General features: G+C 53.9%; 2 protein-coding genes and 1 long non-coding RNA gene across 3 annotated transcripts in view; all 3 read right to left on the reverse strand.

The window, feature by feature from the left end:
- The window catches only part of XRN2 (5'-3' exoribonuclease 2), a 36,016-nt gene extending 32,436 nt beyond the window's left edge, over positions 1-3,580 (reverse strand). The window contains exon 1 of the mRNA XM_080341668.1: positions 3,456-3,580. Coding sequence (XP_080197794.1) covers positions 3,456-3,530 — 75 coding nt within the window. The 5' untranslated portion in view covers positions 3,531-3,580. The remainder of the gene's footprint in view (positions 1-3,455) is intronic.
- A 1,726-nt stretch (positions 3,581-5,306) lies between these two features.
- The window catches only part of KIZ (kizuna centrosomal protein), a gene marked incomplete at its 5' end in the record, with an annotated part of 37,675 nt that continues 20,120 nt past the window's right edge, over positions 5,307-22,861 (reverse strand). The window contains 6 exons of the mRNA XM_080341519.1: positions 5,307-6,762; positions 6,963-7,006; positions 14,657-14,756; positions 14,818-14,872; positions 20,475-20,639; positions 21,483-21,728. Of these exons, the coding sequence (XP_080197645.1) occupies positions 6,659-6,762; positions 6,963-7,006; positions 14,657-14,756; positions 14,818-14,872; positions 20,475-20,639; positions 21,483-21,728 (714 nt within the window). The 3' untranslated portion in view covers positions 5,307-6,658. The remainder of the gene's footprint in view (positions 6,763-6,962; positions 7,007-14,656; positions 14,757-14,817; positions 14,873-20,474; positions 20,640-21,482; positions 21,729-22,861) is intronic.
- On the reverse strand, positions 16,370-18,298 carry LOC308039598. Its single transcript, XR_013922032.1, has 3 exons — positions 18,103-18,298; positions 17,435-17,690; positions 16,370-16,439 (listed from the first exon to the last, which is right to left on the reverse strand). It is a non-coding gene; the product is annotated as an uncharacterized lncRNA (long non-coding RNA).

The raw sequence follows: 22,861 nt of genomic DNA on the forward strand, positions 1-22,861 counted from the left end.
TTGCTGGTTCTCTCATTCACGTGAAACTCCTCGGTAGCTGATGAGCCCACATGGATCGTTCCCCCTGAACCTGCACCCGCAGCCTTGCTGCCCAGCGCTCATTAACAGAGCTGCCCAGCGCTCATTAACAGAGCTGCCCAGCGCTCATTAACAGAGCTGCCCACACCCGACACAGAGCTCAGACTGTCAGACTCAACAGGAGAAAAGCCCAACACACTAACAGACCGTACCATCAACTCCCTTACAATGTTCCTTAGAGCAGCAGCAGAACTAGCTGAACTTAGCCCACTCTTAAAGGGCAAAAATTAAAACCTCTAAAGCAAAATAAGCCTTTATTTGGTATTGACATTCCTTCACAGTTACAGGTGCACAGAATTCTTTCATGGCAATTTTGGGAAGCTGTTTTTAAGTAACTGAACACTAAGTCCGCCTATTTCACTTCTTTAAAACAGGTGAAATCTCTGCTAATTCACACCTTTCTGATACTACTCATCCAAACCAGTCAGATGCCGACAGACGAAACCCTGACCGCTGTTTGCTCCCTTTACAGAACCTTCTAGAACACACACACACCCACACACGAATCACATGTTTTTAGCAGAAACGGAGCTGTACCGTGCAGTTCTAACGAAGCCGCTCCGGGCAACCAAGACCTACAATGATTTAAAAGAAAGAACATCCTTCTGGTTTCCAGCCGCCACGGGACGAGGAGCTCGCCCTGTGTTCCACCTGATCCTCCGTCCAAGCTCCTGCCGGGGCTGCCGCCAACCAGAAGGCATCAGAGGCTCACGGCTATGGGATACGGAAAATAAACTCAGCCCTGCCACAGATCTTACTTTCGGAGTGTGACACTCCAGTTATGGTGAATCCAGCCTGGCCCCATGGAATTGGTCCTGTCTTTCTATTTCCTTTACTACAGAACACTCACTGTTACAAGCTCAGTTATTAAACACAAAAAAGGGACATACAGTCACAAACTCGGCCAAACCAAGACTATACAAACCTTTATTTCACCTAGATATTAGAGCAGTTTTGATTACATAAAGATGAATGTAAATGTTTATAGATGTGATGGAAAAGATAAGGCTTGTGCTCTATAACAATAACTGTGCAGACACGCTTGCTGTTTAACTTGCGACTGCTCTTAAACAAGACAGATCTTAAAGCGATAGCCAGAAACAGCTGGGCAAGCTTGTAAGACAAAACCAGAGAACACCCATTCACAGTAAAGACGAGCCCGTAGAAGAATCTGCTTTACAGTGTCAAAACTCCACCTGCACCCTTCAGATCACAAGAACGGTGCTGCCAACGTCACCGCGTGCTCACGGAGCGTCGGGGCTCTCCTGCCAGCACGGGTGCAAACACAACACGGCAGCATTAACGCTGCTGTCTCTGCGGTCTGACTCTGCTGTGAAACAGATGTTTGCTCACGGAAATGAACTTGTGAGGCGAGGAAGGGGATTTGGCGGGCGCGCGGCTCAGCCCGCGCAGCCGGGTGGGACACTGGCTGTACGCAAAACACCAACTCGTTCCCCTCGGGGAGCTCCCCGCTTCGGTGAAAGGGGATAAAGAAAATCACCAGACAGGACACACCAGCCCCATCCTTCAGACGTCAGTGATGTGCAGACCCGCAGCGCCAGCCGGGAGAAGCTGGTACAGACACGCTGTTCTCCAGTTCCCCCCAATACCCTTGCCGCTCACCTTCTCCGGCAGATGCAGACGCAACAGCTGTACCTCACAGCCCCCTGACCTGCGCGGCGCCCCGAGCCTCAGAACAGGTCACACCAGAGACGGCACAAACCCCAGGATTTGGGTAACGCAACCAGAACGACCCCTGCGAGCTGCCGACAGCTCAGCCCAGAGCCAGCTGTACACACGCACGTGTAAACCCACAGAGCAGCTGCTTCTGCGACCACTCCCAGGCACACAAATCCTCAAATCTCACCCACCCACTGGAGCAAGAAACTCACTTCTTGCAGCTACAGGCGAAGTAAACTTCGCGCATCGTGCTGAGGACAATGGAAACCACAAGTGTAAGAAAAGCAAAGAAGTAACCCATAGTTTTAACTGATTAATCCAAATCCATTATTCTGTTTTGTTTCTTTAATCTGAAACGCAATAACACCCTGACTGTAACAGGACCTGAATACTAAACCTGATCCATCCGCATACACTGAAACTTTGCTGAAGGGGAGCAGGTCATAACGCAGCCAAAACCCCCAGTGTCCATACACGATTCTGCCGCTTGGCTCTCTTCTCCCTCACCACCATGCGTACCCCAAGATACCATTTTAACCTTCCATAAAACCCGTCGGCTACAAAGGACGGCCCAGTGTCTTCCCAAACACCCTGGCACTGCCCTCGCTCCCCCGAGCAGGATCCCGGAGCTGCTCTGCTCCACAACACGCTGCTCCACCAGCTTCCAGCCCCACAAGGTGCTCCTAACCCTGGCACTTGCACTTCCTCGCTCTCTTGGACACTTTGGTTTTCAGGAGCCGCGGAGCTTGTAGCTTACAAAGAACACGCGCAGAACCAAAACAAGCCACGGCACAAGATCTCTCGGCTGCTCCCTCTTCGCACAGTTTCACCCAAGGCTTTGGCAAAAGCGGCTCTTTGTGCCCGAAGCAGCACAAAGGCAGAGGCTGCCCCGCCGCCAAGGGGAGCGCGTTGCACTGAACCCGCTGCAAACCGGAGGATTGCAGGGAAAACCCAATTCCCTGCCCTAAAACCCCGCTCCCTTCCCCTAAAGCCCCCATCACCACCTTCCCTGTCTCAAACCCCCCATTCTCTGCCCCCAAAACCCCATGTCCTGCCCCAAACTCCTTGTTCCCTGACCCTAAAGCCCCAATTTCTTGCCCCAAAACCCTGTTCTTTGCCTCAAACCCCCTGTTCCCTGCCCCAAAACCCCCCGTTCCCTGTTCCCAAACAATCCCGTTCCCTGTTCCCAAACAACTCCGTTCCCCGCCCCACACACCCCCCGTTCCTCGCCCGACACACCCCCCGTTCCCTGCCCCATAATCCCCCGTTCCCCGCCCCATAACCCCCCGTTCCCTGCCCCATAACACCCTCCGTTCCCTGCCCCACACACCCCCCGTTCCTCGCCCCACACACCCCCCGTTCCCTACCCCATAACCCCCCGTTCCCTGCCCCATAACACCCCCCGTTCCCCGCCCCATAACCCCCCGTTCCCCGCCCCATAACCCCGTTCCCCCCAGCCAGCGTGTTAACTCCTGGCGCCAGCGGCTGCTTCCACAGCACCAGAGCAGCCAGGCCGAGAAACCAAACAAAAACCAAGCACAGAAGCCCCTCAGCCCCCCGGAAAGGCGCCCGGAACCCTGAGAGAGCGGAGGGCGGGAAGAGACGGGCGGGAGCGGCGGGCCGGCGGCAGGGCGCAGCGCGGGCACCCACCACCGCCCGCTCGGGCGCTCCCCGTGCCGCCGCGCCCCGGCCCCCACCTTCTCCTCCACGCAGCTGACGATGATGGACGGGTACTTGCGGCTGAGCCAGCGGAAGAAGGCCGGCACTCCCATGGCGGCGGCTCCAAGGCCTGCTGCCACCGGCCGACGCACAGGCGCTTCCGGGACACGGGGCGGCGCTTCCGGGGCACAGGGCGGCGCGGGGCGCCATGGGTGTGGTCACGTGGGGCGAAGGCGGCGGCGCCATCTTAGAGGCGGGCAGGGTGGGGAGCGGAGCGGGCTAGGTGCGCTGCGAGGGGCTGGCGGCGGCGCCTCCGCCGCGGGGCTGCCGGGGCTGCCGGGCGCGGAGGGGAAGGCCGAGGCCGCGCTGCGTGCGGGGCTGCCCGGGGAGTCCCGGCTGCCAGCGCCTGGGGGCGGTTACAGAGCGGCGGGTCAGGGCGGGACCGCGCCCGCGGTCACACTGACAAACGCGGCCTGGAGAGCAGGGGCTGAGGGGAGACCTTCTGAGCTCTGACCTGCCCGACAGGGGCTTGGAGCCAGGGGGGTCGGGCTCTGCTCCCCAGAACAAGCGCCAGGAGCAGAGGAAACGGCCTCAAGTTGCCCAGGGGAGGTTGAGGTTGGATGTGGGAACAATTTCTTCCCCAAAGGGCTGTGGGCATTGGAACAGGCTGCCCAGGGCAGTGCTGGAGTCACCAGCCCTGGAGGGCTGGACAGACGGACAGGAGGTTCTCAGGACATGGGGCAGTGCTGGAGGCACCCAGAGGGCTGGACAGACGGACATGCGGCTCAGGACACGGGCAGGGACAGGTCATGGTTGGGCTCAGTCACCCTGAGGGGCTTTTCCAATGCGAACGGTGCCGCGATTCCGACGCACGGCGCGAGCAGCCCCGTCCCCACGCTTCGCCAGCCGCATAAGCAAATACCATTAAGTTGACGGCGCTAAAACGGAATTAAACGTTGAGGTATTAGCGAGGATTAGCGGGCGCGGGCTGTGCGCGCCCCGTCGCCGTGCTCCAGCCCGCTGGGAGGGCGGCAAGCGGCCGAGGGCGCGAACGCGCCCGGGAATCGTTGACAAGGACAACAGAGCCCGCGCTCCTCCGCTGCACAACGCGTTGACCCGATGCTGCGTTCCCCGTTACTCCTGCCTGTCGTTAAGCCATTTTCTGTCGTCGCTCCTCTTAATAAAATCTGTGACTTGAATACATTTCCGCAGCAACTTCATATTGGCGCTAAGGATTGTCCTTTACCTGTCCCTCGCAAAATGTGCCCTGGTTGAAGTTCCCCGCTGCTCCCCCCGGAATTCCGCGTGGAGTCAGGTATACCTGCTTGGATTTATGGGCAACCTGTTGTTAGTCTGATCATGCTAAAGAAAACCAACCGAGCAAAAAGCAGCCCACAGAAAACGGTGGCAGTAGCGAAAGAATCACGATCGTCTTATCGTATGATGATTTGTGTAAACAAGCGCTCAAAAAATTCACACTGCAGCAAACGTTTCCTTGAAAAGTCAATCTACATTTGGCTAAAAAATAAAGCCCTTATAAATATGTGTCGTTTCTCTGCTTTCCCCCAGGTGCCAGCGTGTTTTTCCTGCGGGTGTACGGGGTCACCAGCTGAAGTTTCACCTCACAAGGTGCATGTACAACGTGTGAGAAGGGACCGCGGCAGCAAGCGGCTGCAGGTACGCGGTGGGAGTGAAAATCCTTTTCCCTACAGCGTTTCCCAGCTGAGCGCCGTGCTGATGTCAATCAGGGCGACAGTCCCCTGTCCGTCACCGTCAGCTGTCACCATCCCCGGGCTGCCGGGGTGACAGCTGTGAAGGAGCAGAATGAAGTTGAGTGGCAGGATGCTGCGCGTCTAATGAGCCCGTGCACAATGCGGGGATAATCGGCGCTGCTCCGGAGGAACTCGGCGATCGCGGCGGCTCCGAGAGCGCGGGGCTCCCGCCATCTGTCACCTGTCAGGGCTGCGCGCGGCCGGGCCGAGGGGACGGTGACGGGCGCCTCGTGTCGCGCACGGGGACGCGAACCGGGCTCAGCGCTGCGGGAGCACGGCGGGGTTGCTGCGGTGCCGCCCAGCCGGGCTTTGGGGAGCGTTTTCTGGACGCACCCCGGTCTGACACGTGGAGTCCCGTGGGGTGATTTTACGTGGGCGGGATCGCAGGAGCCGTAACGCAAAACAGCCTGTGGCTGAGTGGGCACAGAAACCCTGGCACAGCGGGGAGGGCGCTAAAGCCTTCAGTAAAGTCCGGCTTTACTCCTTTAGTCGAGTCTCGGGTGCCAGCAGCCCTGGTGACACGTTGTGCCGCAGCCCGTGTCCCAGCTGTGGGAACACTGGGCACTGCAGTGTGTCCCCAGCCCGGGCTGCACCAGCACACGGGCCTTATTCCATGCTCTTGAGCTCGTCTCAGACTACACGCTCTTTTATTGAACTGAGTATCTTTACCGTTTTAAAATGTTTTTTGATGGACTGGGCCCAAGGATTGGTGCCTGCATTCAAAGCTGCAGCTCTGCTTTGCAGCCGAGTTTAATTGGGGTGCTGCTTTCTGCTTTGAACTTAGCGTAATGATGAGCAGATTTATTTTTTTTTAATATGTCCCCTGGTTTCTCCCTTGGAAAGAAAATCTCATGTTTAATGAACTTAATTTTAGATAAAAGGAATTAAAAGGAGGAAATTAAAAATGCATGAAGCTCCCAGAGCCATCCAGCTGCTGTGATGTCCGCGCCGCAACGCCAGCGCGGATTTCTACAAAGCAAGTGAAAGCGGCAAAGCGGTGGGGCTCGCCACATGTAAATGCCGCTCCGTTCCAAAGTGTGCCGAATTACAAATGTACATTTTATGCATTTCTTCTTCTTGATCTATTGCAGAGCCAGATAAAGATCAAACATGCCAGCAGATGTATGCATACCCACAATGCTCACTCGCTTTCCGCGGTGCGCAGGGAGGGACCAGCCCCCTGCCCGGGAGGTCACCGGCAGCCCTGAGGTGACACGGGACATCTCGGGACACATCTTCATTTATCCCCCCGACGGAACCCGGCACAGAAAGGCTGGGGCTCCCGGGGCAGGGAACACTTGGCAGCTGCGAGAAAACACACACACAAGGAGGCCACATATTGTACCAAAGAGTATTTATTTCGTATTTCTATGTAGTTCGACTGTGATGAGCTGTGCTTCAGACAGCGGCGCTCTCAACACGTACCTGAGGAGATTGGTTATTTCTTCCCCAAAGCAAGCGGGGGAACCTTAATCATAGAAGTCATCAAACTCGTCTGCTTCTGGGCTGTGGCTTTGCGGGCGCAGAGCGGCCTCGATCTCGGAGCTGCTGTCGTCGGATTCGCCCCAGAAAGCTGAGGGTGAGGGAGAAAAAATGAATGGCAAGAGCGTTTCCATGTGGCTGTCACTTGTGTCCCCGGCACAGGGCTCTGCAGCTCCCCAGCGCGGAGCGGAGCAGGGGCTGAGGCGCAACGCATGCGTTTCCTCAATATGGTAATGCATGACCTGCTTGGAAAGATGTTTAATTGTAACCAGCGCCACACTGGGTTCTTACCTTTGGATTTTATAGCGGTCACCGTTCCCTTCTTGGTTTCAGTCCTGTAAAAGAGAAAGATTTCAAATAATCAGCACAGCGTCACGGAATTAAGAGAGTGTAAGTCAACTTTAAAACAACAACAACACAACTGTGAGATGCTTTTTTTAAAAAAATAAATCAATAACTCCCGTGACTGCTTTTTTATCATGGGCTTCTTCGCCTTTCTGTCTTCTAAACGGTGGCGAGACGAGCGGGCGGGAGGGACCCTGTCCCGGTGCCGGGGTGACCAGAGTCCCTCCTTGCTTCACACAGCAGGGAACGGAGGGTACAGATCAGAGCCCTGTCTGCCCTTCGCAGCCCGTCAGGTAACACCAAGGAGGCAAAGAAACAACCCCTGGAGCGCTGAAAGCGCCCCCGGAGCCCCGAGCGCACTCCCCGCGCCCCGGCCACGCAGTGCCCTGGCCACGCAGCGCCCCCCGCGCCCCGGCCACGCAGCGCCCCCGCGCCCCGGCCACGCAGCGCCCCCGCGCCACCCACCCGGCCGCCAGCAGCCTCCCCTTTGATCGGCCCCCGCTCCGGCCGCGCCGCTGTTCTGCTAAACGCCGCTCTTGTGTCTGAGCCGCACAGGCCCCTTTGAGCCCCTCAAACAAGCTGGAATCATTTTGATCTTTTGTGTGTAGCGCGCGCATTGTGTTGGTGCTGGGAAATAATCGCGCAGGGGCAATGATGGAGGAGAATTAACTGTTATATTAACAGTCCCGCAATAAGCTCTAAAACTAAAGCTCCAGCGGATTTTCATAAGATCAAATGGGAGAGGTTTGTGACGTTACCGTGCAGACTAGTAAAGTATAAGCAAAGTCAACCCGCAATGTGAAGCTGTTGCCGCAGTCAAAACAGGACTCAATCAGCTGTCAACAATCTCATGCAGTTTGCTGCATTTCGTTTAAAGACATGGCAGCTAATACGTAATTGCTTGAAGCGGGGAGTTAAAAATATCCTGACTGCTATTGTGGAGGCATTTGTGAAGGCGACACACAAACGCGGAGCACAGACAGGGCCGATTCAGCGCCCGCCCCGTACCAGCGGAGCCAGGGCCGCGGGGCAGCTGCAGAGCCGCGCTCCAGAAACCGCAGGAACCTCGGCACAACAGAAAGCTCCCACTGTTTGCACCCTGTTCCTTCCCACAAGCTGAGAGCAGCACCGGCACACAATCTCCCTCTTTGCAGACACACCAAAAGTCCCAGAAACAGAGTATTAAACACAGCCCAAGTCCAACCGAGGTCCCAAACTGAGGCTTCATCACTACTAACAAGTTAACGGCACCAGCTGAGTATTAATGGTGTGACATAAGTAATTATTAACTTATTATTTCCCAAAGTACAGAACTTTAAAGTGTTAGCCTTCCAGTGTTTATCTGGTTTGTTTGCACCCCCTCCGAATGCCTTCCGTTTTATCCTGAGTCAGACCCCGCGCTGCGTTACACTCCAGCTTCTCCTCAGGCACATTTACTGGATGGTGTTGGCAGCAAGCGCATTAAACCAGAGCGTCTGGGTTGAGTCCTGCGGCGCTGAGCGCCCTGCACCGCTGCTGCTTGGGCGGGACCTCGCGGAGCTGCCCGCGCACCCCAGCCCGGCAAAGCGCTGCAGAGGCGGCGGCTCCGGCGCCGCGCCGCTCCTCCCGGGCGCAGAGCCACGCACACCTGTTGCTGCGCTCCAGATCGCGAGGTGACGCGTGGGGCGGGCTGCACGGCACCCGGGAGCCCGGCGGGACGGGATCGGGCGTCTGCCGCCTCCGCCGTCTCCCCTCGTTGAGAACGGAGGCACCGGGGCCTCTTGCGCAGGCGCGGCAGGTCCCGCAAGGGAAGGTTTGCTCCGCTTTGCCCCGCGGTTCCAGCCCACGTCCAGCACGAGAGGGCTGGTCACGAGTGGGGACAAGGACCACCGTGGCTGGGGGAAGGTCTGGACACCTTCCCACAAAGAAGAGGGTCAATGCTGACGGGAGAGGGGCAGGTGGATGTCTGTGCCCTGCCAAACCCCACTTGTTTGTCGGGGTTCACCCTCCACGCTCCGGATGCGCTCTGGAGCTGTTGGTTCTGCGCCAGCAGAGGTTTGGCACAGAGGCTGCGGGCACCGGAGAAACACCGGGGGAGACAGGGAGAGCGGAGCTCAGCTGCTGGCAACCACAGCTCCGCCAACGGGAGAGCACGGCGCAGCGCGGCAGCTCTGTAACGGGGACAGAACGCTGGAGCGACGGCTGAAGTGTTAGTCACGGCTGATAAGATGCAAGACGAGCCCCGCGCCGCCCTGCATTTGTATTCAGAAATGGGCAAATTCAATCACGGAAGTTATCATCTGGTGTGCCGAGCACACAATGACCGCACGGACCTCCGCGGAGAAACTGGAGGGGCATAAATGGAGAAGGCCAGTTCCACCGCCTCGCCTAATCCCCGCCGTGACCCTTCCATATCCACTTACACATTTGCTGCTTCCCTAAAATAATTCCAAACTGAACCTAGGCTCTAACAAAGAAAAAACCCAAACCAGTTTCACTTCAAAGGGCCTTTTAATCTTTCCTTCACTCTGATGAAACGGCCTTTTTGTGTCGGAGATGCTGCAGCAAGAAAAGCCCCAAGAAAATATTTTTCCCTCTGCAAAGAAAATTAATATTAAGAGGAAAACGGCAGAGCAACAAGAGCCAAGTGACTGGAGGTGCTCACTGAGAACAGCGGAGAACGACTCCTGCAGCCTCAGGAGCTTCTGCTAAAGCACCTGTTGAACCTTCATGTTCTAGTGTCAAGTGAAGAAAAGACCCAAACACAGTGAAAAAACTAAAAAAAACAATCGTCAATGAAAAAAAAGACACAAAACTAATCAAACATCACGGGGAGGGGAACCGAACCAAAGCCACACCAACAAACCCCACCTGGGCACCAGGGTGGAACAACAACTCCCAAATGGCAAGTTTTCTCAGAAAACGGCGAGTGCGGCAGCCCAGGGGACACGGACGCCCCGCACGCGCTGCCCAGACCCCAACACAAACCCGCGCTGCTTTCGGGCAGGGTGCTGCTAATCGCTAATTAACCTCAGCGAGAGCAGCGAGGACGCTTCTCCCCACAACCCGTGAGGACGCAGAGTTGCGGATCGGGGTGAGACTGACTGGGAATGGGGGTCACAGAAGCGCTCCCCAGCCTGGGAAGTTGGGACACACCAAGCACTCCATTCACCATGCCAGAACTGCAGGAATACTATCGAATTGAAGTAATTACACTGTAAATATGTTTGGTTTAGGATGCAAATATGTAGCCTGAGTTATGTTTCAGACCATTCTGTGTTTAGCTGTGCCTCGCTGCAGGAGCAAACTCGATTTCCTCTGCACAAAAGCAGCGGGTTTGGGGAGACGCTGCTGCCTCTGCCCACAATGCACCCATTCCTCGCCGATATTCAGAGCATCCCTGCTGCAACGTCACTGCTCCTGCGCCAGCTGCGTGGTGGGGCTTCGGAAACAAAGTGCGCAGAAACATCATGACATCAGAAAATCGCCTGAATTTACAGTCAGCTGCTTCTGGGAAGCTCAGAGAGCCGAGGTGCAGGAGGGACACGCTGGGTCCCGGGGGCACCTCTGCCGCTGCCCCACATCCCTGGCAGCGCGTCCCTGAGCGCTCCCGCACCCCGGACAGGGCGGGCTGCGCCCAGCCAGCTCAGCCATGGCCCGCTGGTTCTGCTGGGGATGTGCAGGGTCCCCCTGGTTCTGCTGGGGACGCGTGGTGTCCCCCTGGTTCTGCTGGGGGACGCGTGGTGTCCCCCTGGTTCTGCTGGGGGATGTGCGGTGTCCCACCGGTTCTGCTGGAGGACGCGCACTGTCCCCCTGGTTCTGCTGGGGGACGCGCGGTGTCCCCCTGGTTCTGCTGGGGGACGCGCAGTGTACCCCTGGTTCTGCTGGGGATGTGCGGTGTCCCCCTGGTTCTGCTGGGGACGCGCGGAGCCCGAGTGCCCCCCGCTGGCCAGGACACTTCGGCGCACCCGCTGCACAACATCGCCCCCAAGAATAATTAAGAGGATGAATTATAATCTGCCCATTTTTATTTGCATATCATTACATCTGTGTTTGGCACGGGCAGCTTTCGACTGAAAACCAGGCCGGATTACTTCCGGAAGACAGATTAATCAAAGTTTAAAATACTTTACACCATGTTTATGTCCTTGCAAATTAAAATTGCTCTTTGGTTCTCAGTTGATGACGCAACTTTAATCTCCAGATTATTTTGCAATGAGACAGCGCAAACAAGTAAAAGAAAGCCAGAAACTGCTCGCCTCAAAGGCGGGGAATTACCCAGCAAGCGAGTGACCCCCACTGGCCGCGGCCACCGCTGCAGCGCCGGCGATGCCACACACAGCGCTGGGGACACCGCTCCTGCCTCCCCATACCGTCCCCGAGCAGCCGTGTCCTCCAGGGCGCTTCCACCGCCGCAGAACGCCAGCCGCTCCGGCCAGAGCCGCAGAACGCCAGCCGCTCCGGCCAGAGCCGCAGAACGCCAGAGCCGCAGAACGCCAGCCGCTCCGGCCAGAGCCGCAGAACGCCAGAGCCGCAGAACGCCAGCCGCTCCGGCCAGAGCCGCAGAACGCCAGAGCCGCAGAACGCCAGCCGCTCCGGCCAGAGCCGCAGAACGCCAGAGCCGCAGAACGCCAGCCGCTCCGGCCAGAGCCGCGTCCCCGCGCCGGGAACGTCCCCTCGGTACCGCAAAGGCAGGAGAAGCGTTCTGCAGCTGGGGCCGAGCAGGAGGACATTGCTGAGCAGAGGAAGCTCTGGCATGCACCGCCGAACAAAAGGGAACAAGTGGTCTTTACTCGGAGAGCAGCTTCCTATTAAGACTCACTCCTTCGTACATTATGCCTTTCATCCCCACTCAACCACAAAATGATTTTGCTGTAGGAAATACAATGGCAGAAAAAGATTTACATTGAAAGAATCTTTAATAATAAACTGTTGCAGATCTGCCTACTTCCCCGTGATTTATAATACAATAAACATCGGATTCTATTAAGTCTCATGCACTGAAGACATGCACTGAAAAAGTGAATATGAAAGCCCTCAATTCTTCCCGTCTCCAGTACCATAATAGTGAAATGAGCATGTATAAATGTGCTAAGAGTATCTCTTTGCATCTTTTATAGCTTGTGTGTATTAATCTGTAAAGCTTATTAAGAAAGTCATTGCTATGCAAAGCAGCACCCAATCTCTTTCTCCTGCTTTTCAAGAGAGCGCAGTGTTTGGCCAATGGGACCGGGCCCCGGCCCCTCATTGCGCATTCATAACATGCAACATTTGCACAATGTATCTCTCAAAGGCTGCTGAATAGAAAGCCTTAATACTCATGTAAACAACTGCAAACCAATTACTTAATGAATCAGGCCCACACATAATGAGGTGCCAGACAAAGAGCTATAAATGCATTTTTGCGCCCGAGCCTCCGCTTTAAAGTAAAATCCCTCAGCTGTAGTTTGGGCTTAACTGGCACATCATAATTATTGTCTGGAGGACATCAGAGGAGCCATGTTTTGTATCTGGGTCCAGCGGGGTCCTCGCCGGGGTCACTCATCAGCTCGGTGACAAATCGCGGCAAAGAAGAATTTATAAAAGTCCCGGCGCAGCCCCGCGCAGTTACGTTGATTCTAAAGTGGCGCGTTTCGAGACCACTTGTAAAAGCAATAAAGCCCAGGAGTGACTGCGGCGGGTGCAGCGCGAGCGAGGGAACCACACGGTGTCCCGCAAACCCCCATCCAGAGAGCGAGGGAACCGCCCCGTGTCCCGCAAACCCCGATCCAGAGAGCGAGGGAACCGCACGGTGTCCCGCAAACCCCCATCCAGAGAGCGAGGGAACCGCGCCGTGTCCCGCAAACCCCGATCCAGAGAGCGAGGGAACCGCGCCGTGTCCCGCAAACCCCGATCCAGAGAGCGAGGGAACCGCGCCGTGTCCCGCAAACCCCCATCCAGAGAGCGAGGGAACCGCCCCGTGTCCCGCAAACCCCCATCCAGAGAGCGAGGGAACCGCCCCGTGTCCCGCAAACCCCGATCCAGAGAGCGAGGGAACCGCGCCGTGTCCCGCAAACCCCCATCCAGAGAGCGAGGGAACCGCACGGTGTCCCGCAAACCCCCATCCAGAGAGCGAGGGAACCGCACGGTGTCCCGCAAACCCCGATCCAGAGAGCGAGGGAACCACGCCGTGTCCCGCAAACCCCAATCCAGAGAGCGAGGGAACCGCGCCGTGTCCCGCAAACCCCCATCCAGAGAGCGAGGGAACCGCGCCGTGTCCCGCAAACCCCGATCCAGAGAGCGAGGGAACCGCGCCGTGTCCCGCAAACCTCTGCTCCTCAGTGCTCACTCCTCAGCGCTGAAACGCACCGAATTACAGGGCAGACTGAACTACTTTAAAATGTATTGCAAATGAGAATTTGAAAAAAACAGCAATAAAAACACGTACGCCATAGGAACAGCATCTGAAAAACGCAGAAGGCGCCAAAGGCTTGCTAATAATTTAGCAAGCGCTGCAACATCCAAGGGGAAAAGCTTGGAGACTTTTTCTACAAAATAAAAACCAACTTCATTTTAAACTCTACATATTTTATTCAGATGCCTAACGGTGATCCTGGAAGCACGTTCTTCAGGGCCTGGCCCTTCTGCTGCTGTCCTGGCCCTTCAGTCAATGACCACAATCTGAATGTTTAAACATACATATATAGGAGCACTCCTGCATTTCATAGCGTAAGGTAGCATTTGCAACAACGAAAGTTCTGGACAAACTGGGAAAACAAACAAACAAACAAAAATAGCTTGAACATAAACTGTAAGAATTAATCCTAACCAAAAGCATGAACGTCATCCATCAATGCCATATCACAGCTCCGCTTTTGTTACGGGACTGGAAGAATTATCACACTGTGATTTTTAGACAAAGTTTACAGAACTGGAGTTGTGTCTCATATCCAAACCGAGCCCATCGGTAACGGCGTAAAGAAGCTTCAGAACAACAGGTTGAACACGTGGCGGTGGTGCAGCCGGATCCGCAGCAGCACCGCAGGGTGCACACGGACCCGCCTGCTCCGGAACACAGGGAACGCACAACAGAGCCGCGCAGGGACCCAAGGGAGCCGCTGCGCTCCAGAACACACACAACCACCCCGCAAAATACAACACTTCATGGGTTTTCCGCTTTTAAAGAAAAGAACAACACACTGCACCCTTTGGTACGTGCGAGGCCATTAACCAAACATCTCTTGAAAGCAAGCAAGATGCGTTATAAATACCCCGTACCCCATATAGCCCCCAGCTTGTGCAAAGCGCTGTCCAGGCGCAGGGAGGAGAAACCCAGCACTCTGTTTCTGGAAGAATCAGTGTTTTCCGCCTGCCCCGCTCCTGCGCAGCCCCATTGTGTGGCCCCCGAGCAGCCCTACTGAGAGCAGCTGGACGCGCTCGTTTGTGGTTCACTGACATGTCAATTGAGTCTGAAAATGAGAAAACAACAGCTGCAAAACAATACTTGGCTTTGGCGCAAATATTTTCTGAGGTGTACCAAACTTCAAGATGCTTCATTACATAAACAAATATGAACCTTAACCCCAAAACGAGTAAAATAAAATAACTGGAGCTTCAGTGGTTTTCTCTGTGTGTTTCTCATTCTACAGCGTTTCAAGTGTTAAAGGATTGAACAGCTTTACCTTGGGAAGGGAGGGCTCCTTTCATTTGAGGAAGAACTGGTTTCCAAACGCATTTCTTGGCTTCTTTTTGCTTTGGAGCCGTTATCGCCAGCACCCCGGCCTGCAAAGTGAGAGCAACAGCTGTCAGCTTCCAGCAGGGGCTGGAACCCAGGGCCCAGCACCAGTCCCCAGCACCAGCCCCAGCCCCAGCACCGTCCCCAGCAGCCGCACAGCTGTCTGCACAACGCCAGCTGGAAACCGGGGAAACCCAGAGGAAAACAGCGCCCTTGCTGTTGATCAAGTTATGGGATGATGATTTCTGCTGGATAGTGATGGTTTTGCACATTTTACCCCGTTTTGGGAAAAAAGAGCAAACACAGACTCTCTTAGGAGCCATATTGCATCATGGCAACTCTAAGCAAAACTTAAGGGATTGCTGAAGTCTTTTTACTTGGGTTTTTTTAATGCTCAGGTTCTCATTTACTTTAGTTAATTGGGAAGCCAGGCTATTTTCATTCTCCCTCCCCTTAAACGTCCATTGTTTCAGACAGTTACAGTTCCTCTGGTGTTATTTGACACAGCAGTATTTTCAACCATTATCTTGCAACGGAGCTGCATTTGGGAGACACAAATCCTGGGATTTTTATGCCTTAAACAGTCAAACACTCAACTATTCCAAACTCCTCTATCCACGGTTTTCCTTCCTTCCCTCCCCGCCCTGTGCATCTCATTCCCGTTCTGTAGACTGATTTAAAAAACAAAACAGGAGGTAAATTAATTCATTCACTGGAATTGCACAATTGCTCATGTTTGTGCTCATTTCCAAAGAACACGATGCTCAAGTACAGATCCCACTTAAAAGGCTACTTTGCATATAGAGATATATATATTAGTGAAACGATAAACAAGGCCTCGTTGTTGGCACTGGCCGAGCACCGAGCCGGGTCGGGCACCCCAAGCACCGAGCTGGGCACCCTGAGCATCCGAGCCGGGCCGGGCACTCCGAGCATCCGAGCCGGGCACCCCGAGCATCCGAGCCGGGCACCCCGAGCACCCCGAGCCGGGCACCCCGAGCATCCGAGCCGGGCTGCAGACGCAGCTGAATAAAGTCCATCACACCAGGCTCGAAGGTCCACTTGGGGTGCTCAGCACGACAAGTCCTTCACCCCGCGGCTCCAGCAAAGCCGCAGCGAACAGGCAGCGTGTCCCACCACTGCAGCTCTGCTGGCACCTCCTCCCCACACGCCGTTCTGCCCGCTCGGACCCGCACGGGACCCGGTACCCCTCAATCACACACTCCACTCGCCAGCTTTGAACTCATGGTGCAGTCAGCACAGGTCGAAGCAGCTTTCGTGTCGGCTTACACGATTTTGTTCTGAACAAAACGGGTGTGGTTTTCTTTATTAGCGACCAATTGCAGGAAAAACCCACTGTCGGTGCATAATGAGCCACCATTTTCTTGCTCTGTCGAACAGCTCATCTCTGACCCAGAACGTACTGGAGCAGCACAGAGAAGACGGACTTTACTCCATGCGTCCCCACCATGGCTGAGGCTGCAGCATCTGTTAATTTACAGCCAACCACTTCAGCAGCAAAAGAAGTGACATGATGCAATTTTCTGCAAGGGAAGAGCGAAGGCAGCTCTTGGCCTTGTGCTTGCAGCATTTCCATTTTGCTACCTGTGCCGCCCCCTCACGAGGAAGAGCCCCACGCTGTTCAACACCAAAACCAGCACTGGGAGAGTCACCTGCAGGCACCAAATCGCCTTCCTATGAACGGTCTCCAGGCGCTTGACTCCGCACATCTGCAGATGGGAAAGGAAACGGGTGAGGCTGGTGGTTTTCCAGGAGCAGGCTGGAAGGAGATCCCGCTGTGCTCCTCACGGGCTCACACACAGCCCGCGCCGCTCGTGAGCAAAACCAAAACCTCCAACCCAAGTGAGAAGCGCATAAGCAAGTGGCAGAAGTAGCAGGTACTGCTCTATGGGAGAGGAACGAGAGCTCTCCCTACCCCACTCAGGAGCCATTATTTCAAATAACAATCAACAATCCTGTATGCAAACAGAGGTAGCTGGGGGTGCTTCTGCAGACGCAGCCCAGACATGTACCTGCATCTTCCTCGCGTACGCAAGCGAGAGGAACTTTGCTTTTATCAACAATGCAGTAGTCAGCAGCTTGGGTACTGCAGCTGTCACTACACTCCGCAGTCAGCAGCGCCTGGAGAGGGACAGGCCGGGCCTGCAGCTGCGTGGGGCAGCCGCCCTGGCAATGGTCACCGCGCTCCCATCCGCGAGCCCCGGCAGCTCCCGTGCCAGCCAGAACTCTAACACGCCCCAGAAAGCGGAGAGCTTGCACCCCGAGAGAGGAGAAAGGAGACCGCAGACCCCACAGAGGGGTGTGCTCTTTGGAGAGCAAGGAGATGGAAAAACACCCAGATGAAAACCTGAGCCAAACACTGCCACAACCAGTACCCCAGGTAGGGCAAACACCAACAAGTATCTCCTCCCTTCCTTTAAATGAAAAAAAGGATGAAATACTCTTATTGTAATAACAGACCAGTGTACGACACTGTCTTCTCGAGAGCAGCCGCGGGGATGACCAGCAGATATGGGAAATGCCCGTGGAGCGAGAACAGTGCCGGAGCTGCTGCCTCTGCCCCACAGGGACACATCCGCACCCAGAGCCCATCGCTGCCAAAGGGCTGAGCTGAGGCCCCCCAGGACCTTCAGTCGAGCAGTGTGAAATGTCACCTGCACGAGTACGCAATCCAAACCAATTTAAGCAAAACGTGCAATCTTACACCGTCCTACGCTCGCTCTGCAGGACAACAGCAGCGATTAATCCCGTGCGGATGAACTTTTCTGGCAACAGCAGCTGCGAATGGGTTGATATCAAATGAAGCGAAAAGTTGGGTGGACTTATTAATGCCTTTATTAGTGCACTCCAAGTGGAACCTCGGGAACCTTTTAACTTGAAGCTCAAAGCAAGACCTCACCGGGAAGGACGCGTGGGCACGGGAAAAGCGCTGGCGGGATTATTGGCTCATTACTGGTGACCTAAAAAGGAAAGCAGAATTGGAGTTGTGCCCTTTCATGTTCCCCTATGATATATAAAGAAGGGCTGATATTTTTTTTTTCCTCTTCTTAAGAGGGTTTTTCCTCCTTCAACATAACAGATTTTATACCTGGAGAGCAGATGGAAGGTGACATTCGAGATGTTGTGAAAGTGAAGCCTGATGAGTGGAGAAGTAACACCATTTTTATTAAAATGCTTTATAGCTTTAACACCTAATTAAATCAATGATATAAATGAAGGGTAGGGAGAGAATCTGGTTTTGTTACATTTAACAAACTTGCCCCTTCAATAAAATCAGCAGTTCCTGCTCATAAATGAGAGTCTTAAAGAGCCATCCAGCAAAACAGCAAACAATGTATTTTTATCCTATTTAATATCACAGTATTCACCTACCTCAGGAAGAGCAAAGAGCTGAACAATCTCTTTTACATGTCTTGCCAAGGTAAAAAAACAAAGCATCCGTGGAGAGAACGGGTCCACAAATCCTCCTCTACCCCCACACAACCTGGCGTAAAACGAGACCGCTGTTAATAGGCTGTTAACAGGCAGCTCCTCGCTGGGGGGACCGTCCCAAGCGCAGCCCAGCGTGGCCTGGGGACAGGGACCAGCGGCGTCCCGCACTGTCACACAGCCCAGCCCTGGGACACCCCGCTGCGCCAGCACAGACTGTCTTCCCACACAGACACCGCTCAGCACCCACAGAACAGCCACATCACCGCACGGGTCGGCTCTTCTCGTCTGGAGGAGAAGGCAGGTAAAGCAAGCCCACAGCAGCACTCGTAACGCGCCAGCACAGAGGCTGTTTGGAAGCACATCCCTCGCTGGCAAGTCCATCAAAACCCAGGAGCCCCAAAGGCTTCCAAACCAACTCTTAAAGCCCTTAAAGAATGCAGCGAGTACTGAAAAAAAACCCAAAGTTTGTACCCCTTAAGCTTAGAAGAAGTTGTACAGCAAGATGGTCACCTATAGAATGGACATTAAATATCGGTTCATCTAAAAACACAAAGCCAAACCTCCAAACAATCATTTGAGCCTAAGAGACAACACACAGAGATGCTGCCTCCGTTTTAGGCAGCGAACAATTTCAGTGCTCCAGGGCCAGTCTGCAGCAAATAATGATGAGCAAAAGGGAAAAAAGCAACAGGCTGCAAGGGCGAGGAGCCGGGAGAGAACGAGAAGCCTGGAGGAGATCACGGGCTGCAGATGAATCGGAGCTGAAAGGAGCAACTTTGCTTTCAAGTGAGATACGAAGCGCCTCACTCCTGGAGACAGCGGGACGGCCGGCTCCCGAAAACACACCGCGGCAAGCCGGAAATACAGCACGCTCCGAGAGCCGGCTTGAAACGGGAGTGATGGGCGCCAGCGCGGGGCTGGGCAGAGCTCCTCGGCACAACACACGCGCCGGCGTTTGCATGGCCACGGGGCCAGAAACCCACGGGAGAAGGGGACTTGAGTGCCACCCCCCGCAGGCAGCGGCCTCGTGGCATCCCCAGCACGAAAAGCCGAGACCAAGGCTTCGCCGACAGAACTGTACGAAAAGCCATCGCTAAAACCAGCACTGACGAGCCAAAATTGCAGGTGGGAGAAGCAAAGCAGAGGCGCTGGCATCGGGAGATGGGAACTCGGGGCCAGCACCCCCTGAGCCGCTCGGGCTGGAGGAGCCACCGCTCCCAACGCTGCTCCCGTCCTTCCCCCTCCAACTCGAATCTCTTCACTTACAAACAATGTGAAGCCAACACCAAGACGTGCTACATTTTAGATTAATTTTCAAGTGAGAAGTGTGTTGTTTCACGAAAAATATACAACTAGCTTCTAATTCCTCTGAAAAATCAATGCCATCCATGTTTTAAAATACGTTGTCATGTGTGATCAAAGAAGGAAAATAGAAAGCAGGAAAGCGTTCTACTCTCTAGAAAAAAAAAAATACATCTAAGTTTTATTGGACTAACATAGGAATATCATTGCTGCAGTATAATTCAGGAATATCAGCAGCACACGTTTATATATCAGCTGCAAATGAGGCTCGAAAAGCAGCAGAGGAAAACCTCTATAGAGAAATGAATTGCTCCCCGACAGACAGGCTATTCCGAAGCCGTAAAGAGCCGAAAGAAACAGCGAGCGTTGCATAAGCAGCTGCCCCCGCACCTTTGTGCCCGGGGACACACCTGCATGAACAAACACTTACCCAGACATCAACATTCATAAGGAAGCCACCCGGCACTTTCCAAAATCAGGGAAAAGCAGATTGGGACTCATTGCAAGAGCCCTGCCCTGAATACCGATGCGGTACTGACGCCCGGCCCCAAAAGCAGCGGCGCCTCGGGACCCCGAGGTGTTATAAGGCGGCTTGTGAGCGCGGCACAGGCACGGCACAGGCACGGCTCCCCGGCCAGCAGGGCTCTTCCCGCGCTTATTCTAATGATACACATTCAATTACTCGAGAAAATAAAAGAATCAAATCAGAAACATCTGTAGTTTGCTGTATAATTACTGCATCTTCCCCACGGAGGCTGACCTTTGTAACACCAATGGCGGGACCTGAAAGGCTCAATGACAGGATATTCACACGGTTTAAATGTATAACATGATTACAAGGAATTAAATAGGCACTGTTATTTTCCATCTTGGTTTATGTTAACATAAGCGTGGACTTTATGATCTTATGTTTAATCTTTCGCTCAGTATGTAGTAGCTGAATTTACTCACTATTAGTGGACCCAGACCACTAAAATGCCATGTTTTGATTATATAATCAAGTTGAATACTGGATTCGAGGTTAATATGCAGCCGTGACTTCTACCTGTAATAGGAATCTTTTCGACCGTGCTTTCTTCCTTGCTCTCATCTTCACACCAGCTTGTGACTTCTGGATGTGAACACACCATAATGAAACCCATTTCAAAGCCGCAGTGATCAGACCCGTTTGTTTGCTTTTAAGCCCTACTCCCTTTAATTTCTCACTTTTGTTATCTCTTGTTTATTGATCTAAACTATCCATTACCGTTCTTGAAAGAGGCGCCTACTGTGAACTTTCCTGGCAGGCGAGGCTGGGCTGCCTCTCTGTAGCTGCCAGAGAAAAGGACGAGCTAACCAAATGTCTTAAATTATTTAAGACCCGATGGGATTTAGGAAACAAACAGCCCACAGTAACTCTGCGATCTCGTCCGGCAGCCCGACAGCCGCAGCGTATATCATACCGGCTGCGGAAAATTAGCTTAAATCAAAGTCTCCGTCTCCTCCGCGGATGAAAGCGGCGTGAATTTAGGAGGCCCGACGCAGCGTGTTTACATTTGCTGTGTAAAGAGCGCTGCAAGCTAATTGCCTGTCTCTTCCCGACTTTGATGGAAGGGATGCTCCCAGAGCAGACCCAGCAAGTTGCCGTTGCCGGTTATTACACCAGACTAATGTATTAGTTCCTTATCTAAAGAAATTAACTGGGTTTTCGCAGACGTGTTCACCTCCTAAGCCCTGAAACGGCACGGTACACCTTTCTCGACACGAACCCTTCTGGTTTTGAAAAGTTGTTCTGCAGTCTGGCTTTATGATAAAAGGCAATGAAGATACGGCACAATTTCTAAACGCAGACAGTTTTTAAATACGTGCGCACCTATAGATCCATATTTAATGGCCGCCACGAGGCTGGCTTTGCTACTCCTGCAGGAAAAAACTTGTCACAATAGGTATCGCTCATCTTAAGAGGTAACAAGCAGGACAAACGACACTGAGATACTCAGCGAAATCCCCTCGAGTTCATTACACACACATTAACCCACGGCTGTAACGCGGTCCCCTGCGTACGGGGATGGCGAGTCCGTCCCCAGCGGGAAGGGCAGCGCCCGCGAGCGCAGCCGGCCCCGCGCGTTACCTGGCTCCGCGGCGCCGCGGGTGAGCTGTGCCGCCTGCTGTGCCGCCGCCGGTTCCGCGCCGTCCCGTGGGCCGCACGGCGAGCTGCGAGACGGCTCGGCGCTCTGCACAGACGGCCCGTCCGTGCGCTCCTCCGTGCGCTCCTCCGGTGCGGCCTGCAGCGTTAACAAACAACAACCACAGCACTATTACCCTTCACCTCAAGCGTTCGCCAACATACATTTATGCTCATCTGTGCTTCACGGTGTCATCTGTTTCCAGAGCGGTTTTGTTACATGTTAAATTACCTCCGAGTTTAACCGGCACCAGCTCAGGAATTGCGTTCTGCCTTGAAGTAACACAAACTTTGACTTTTTCTTTTAATCTCTAGGTTTTCTGGACATTCTCAGTATTCCCTGCCTCACACGTTCAGGGTAAGCAAAGCCTGCTTGGAAATAAGGTGTTTCACAGTAGAGGATGCGTCCTGCATTATGTTAATTGACTGGATCCACTTAATAAGCAATATAAATATTAAATGTGTGTGTGTGGGCCACAGCAGTGTGTAGCAATACAGATTATTACTGCATATATTCACCCACAAAGCTGGTGTTACTGAGCTTTGACTTTGTAAAAGTTTTTACAAGCAATTATAAATTGATGTGTGGTATTTGTTCATCTGTCAGCAAGGCAGTGATACATCCCTTGCTCATCTCTTCCACTCATCTGGGAGCTGTAAGGACAGAATACAAATCACTTATCCCGGTCCCTGGCCACGGGGACAGGACCCTGCTCGGGGCTGCCAGTAAAGGGGTCGGGGTACCCGCAGGTCTGCAGAACACCAACATTTTGGTTTTTTTAAGTTAGTTTATAACCTTTTGCGTTAACGTTTTAAAAAACGAGCATGCTATTTGTAAAGTGTTCTGCGTATTCAGTGTACCAAACATAACTCTGTTTAAAAAACAGAATACATCATTCATGATAAAAAGCTACTGAGCCACAGAGACAGATGATAAAAGCCTTGTGATAAATTTGCACCACAGCAAATATATGAACTTGTTTAAATAAATAACTGGTTTGAAGGGTGAAAAACAGACACCCTCCTGGAGACTTCGCTGCCTGAAGCGCAGAGCGTGTCTGCCCCGAGACAATCGCACAACTCGCGTTCTCCCCGACCCGCTCCCAGCCGTCCCAGGGCTGGTTAAGGACCGCAGCCCACAGGCCGGATGGCGAGGGCAGCGCAGGGCCTGCCTGGCCTCCAGGGTGCAAATTCATCCCCAGGTGCCACTTATGCAGAGGTTATCAGTACGAG

The sequence above is a fragment of the Nesoenas mayeri genome (genome assembly GCF_963082525.1).
Source record: "Nesoenas mayeri genome assembly, chromosome: 3".
NCBI classification, from domain to species: Eukaryota; Metazoa; Chordata; class Aves; order Columbiformes; family Columbidae; genus Nesoenas; species Nesoenas mayeri.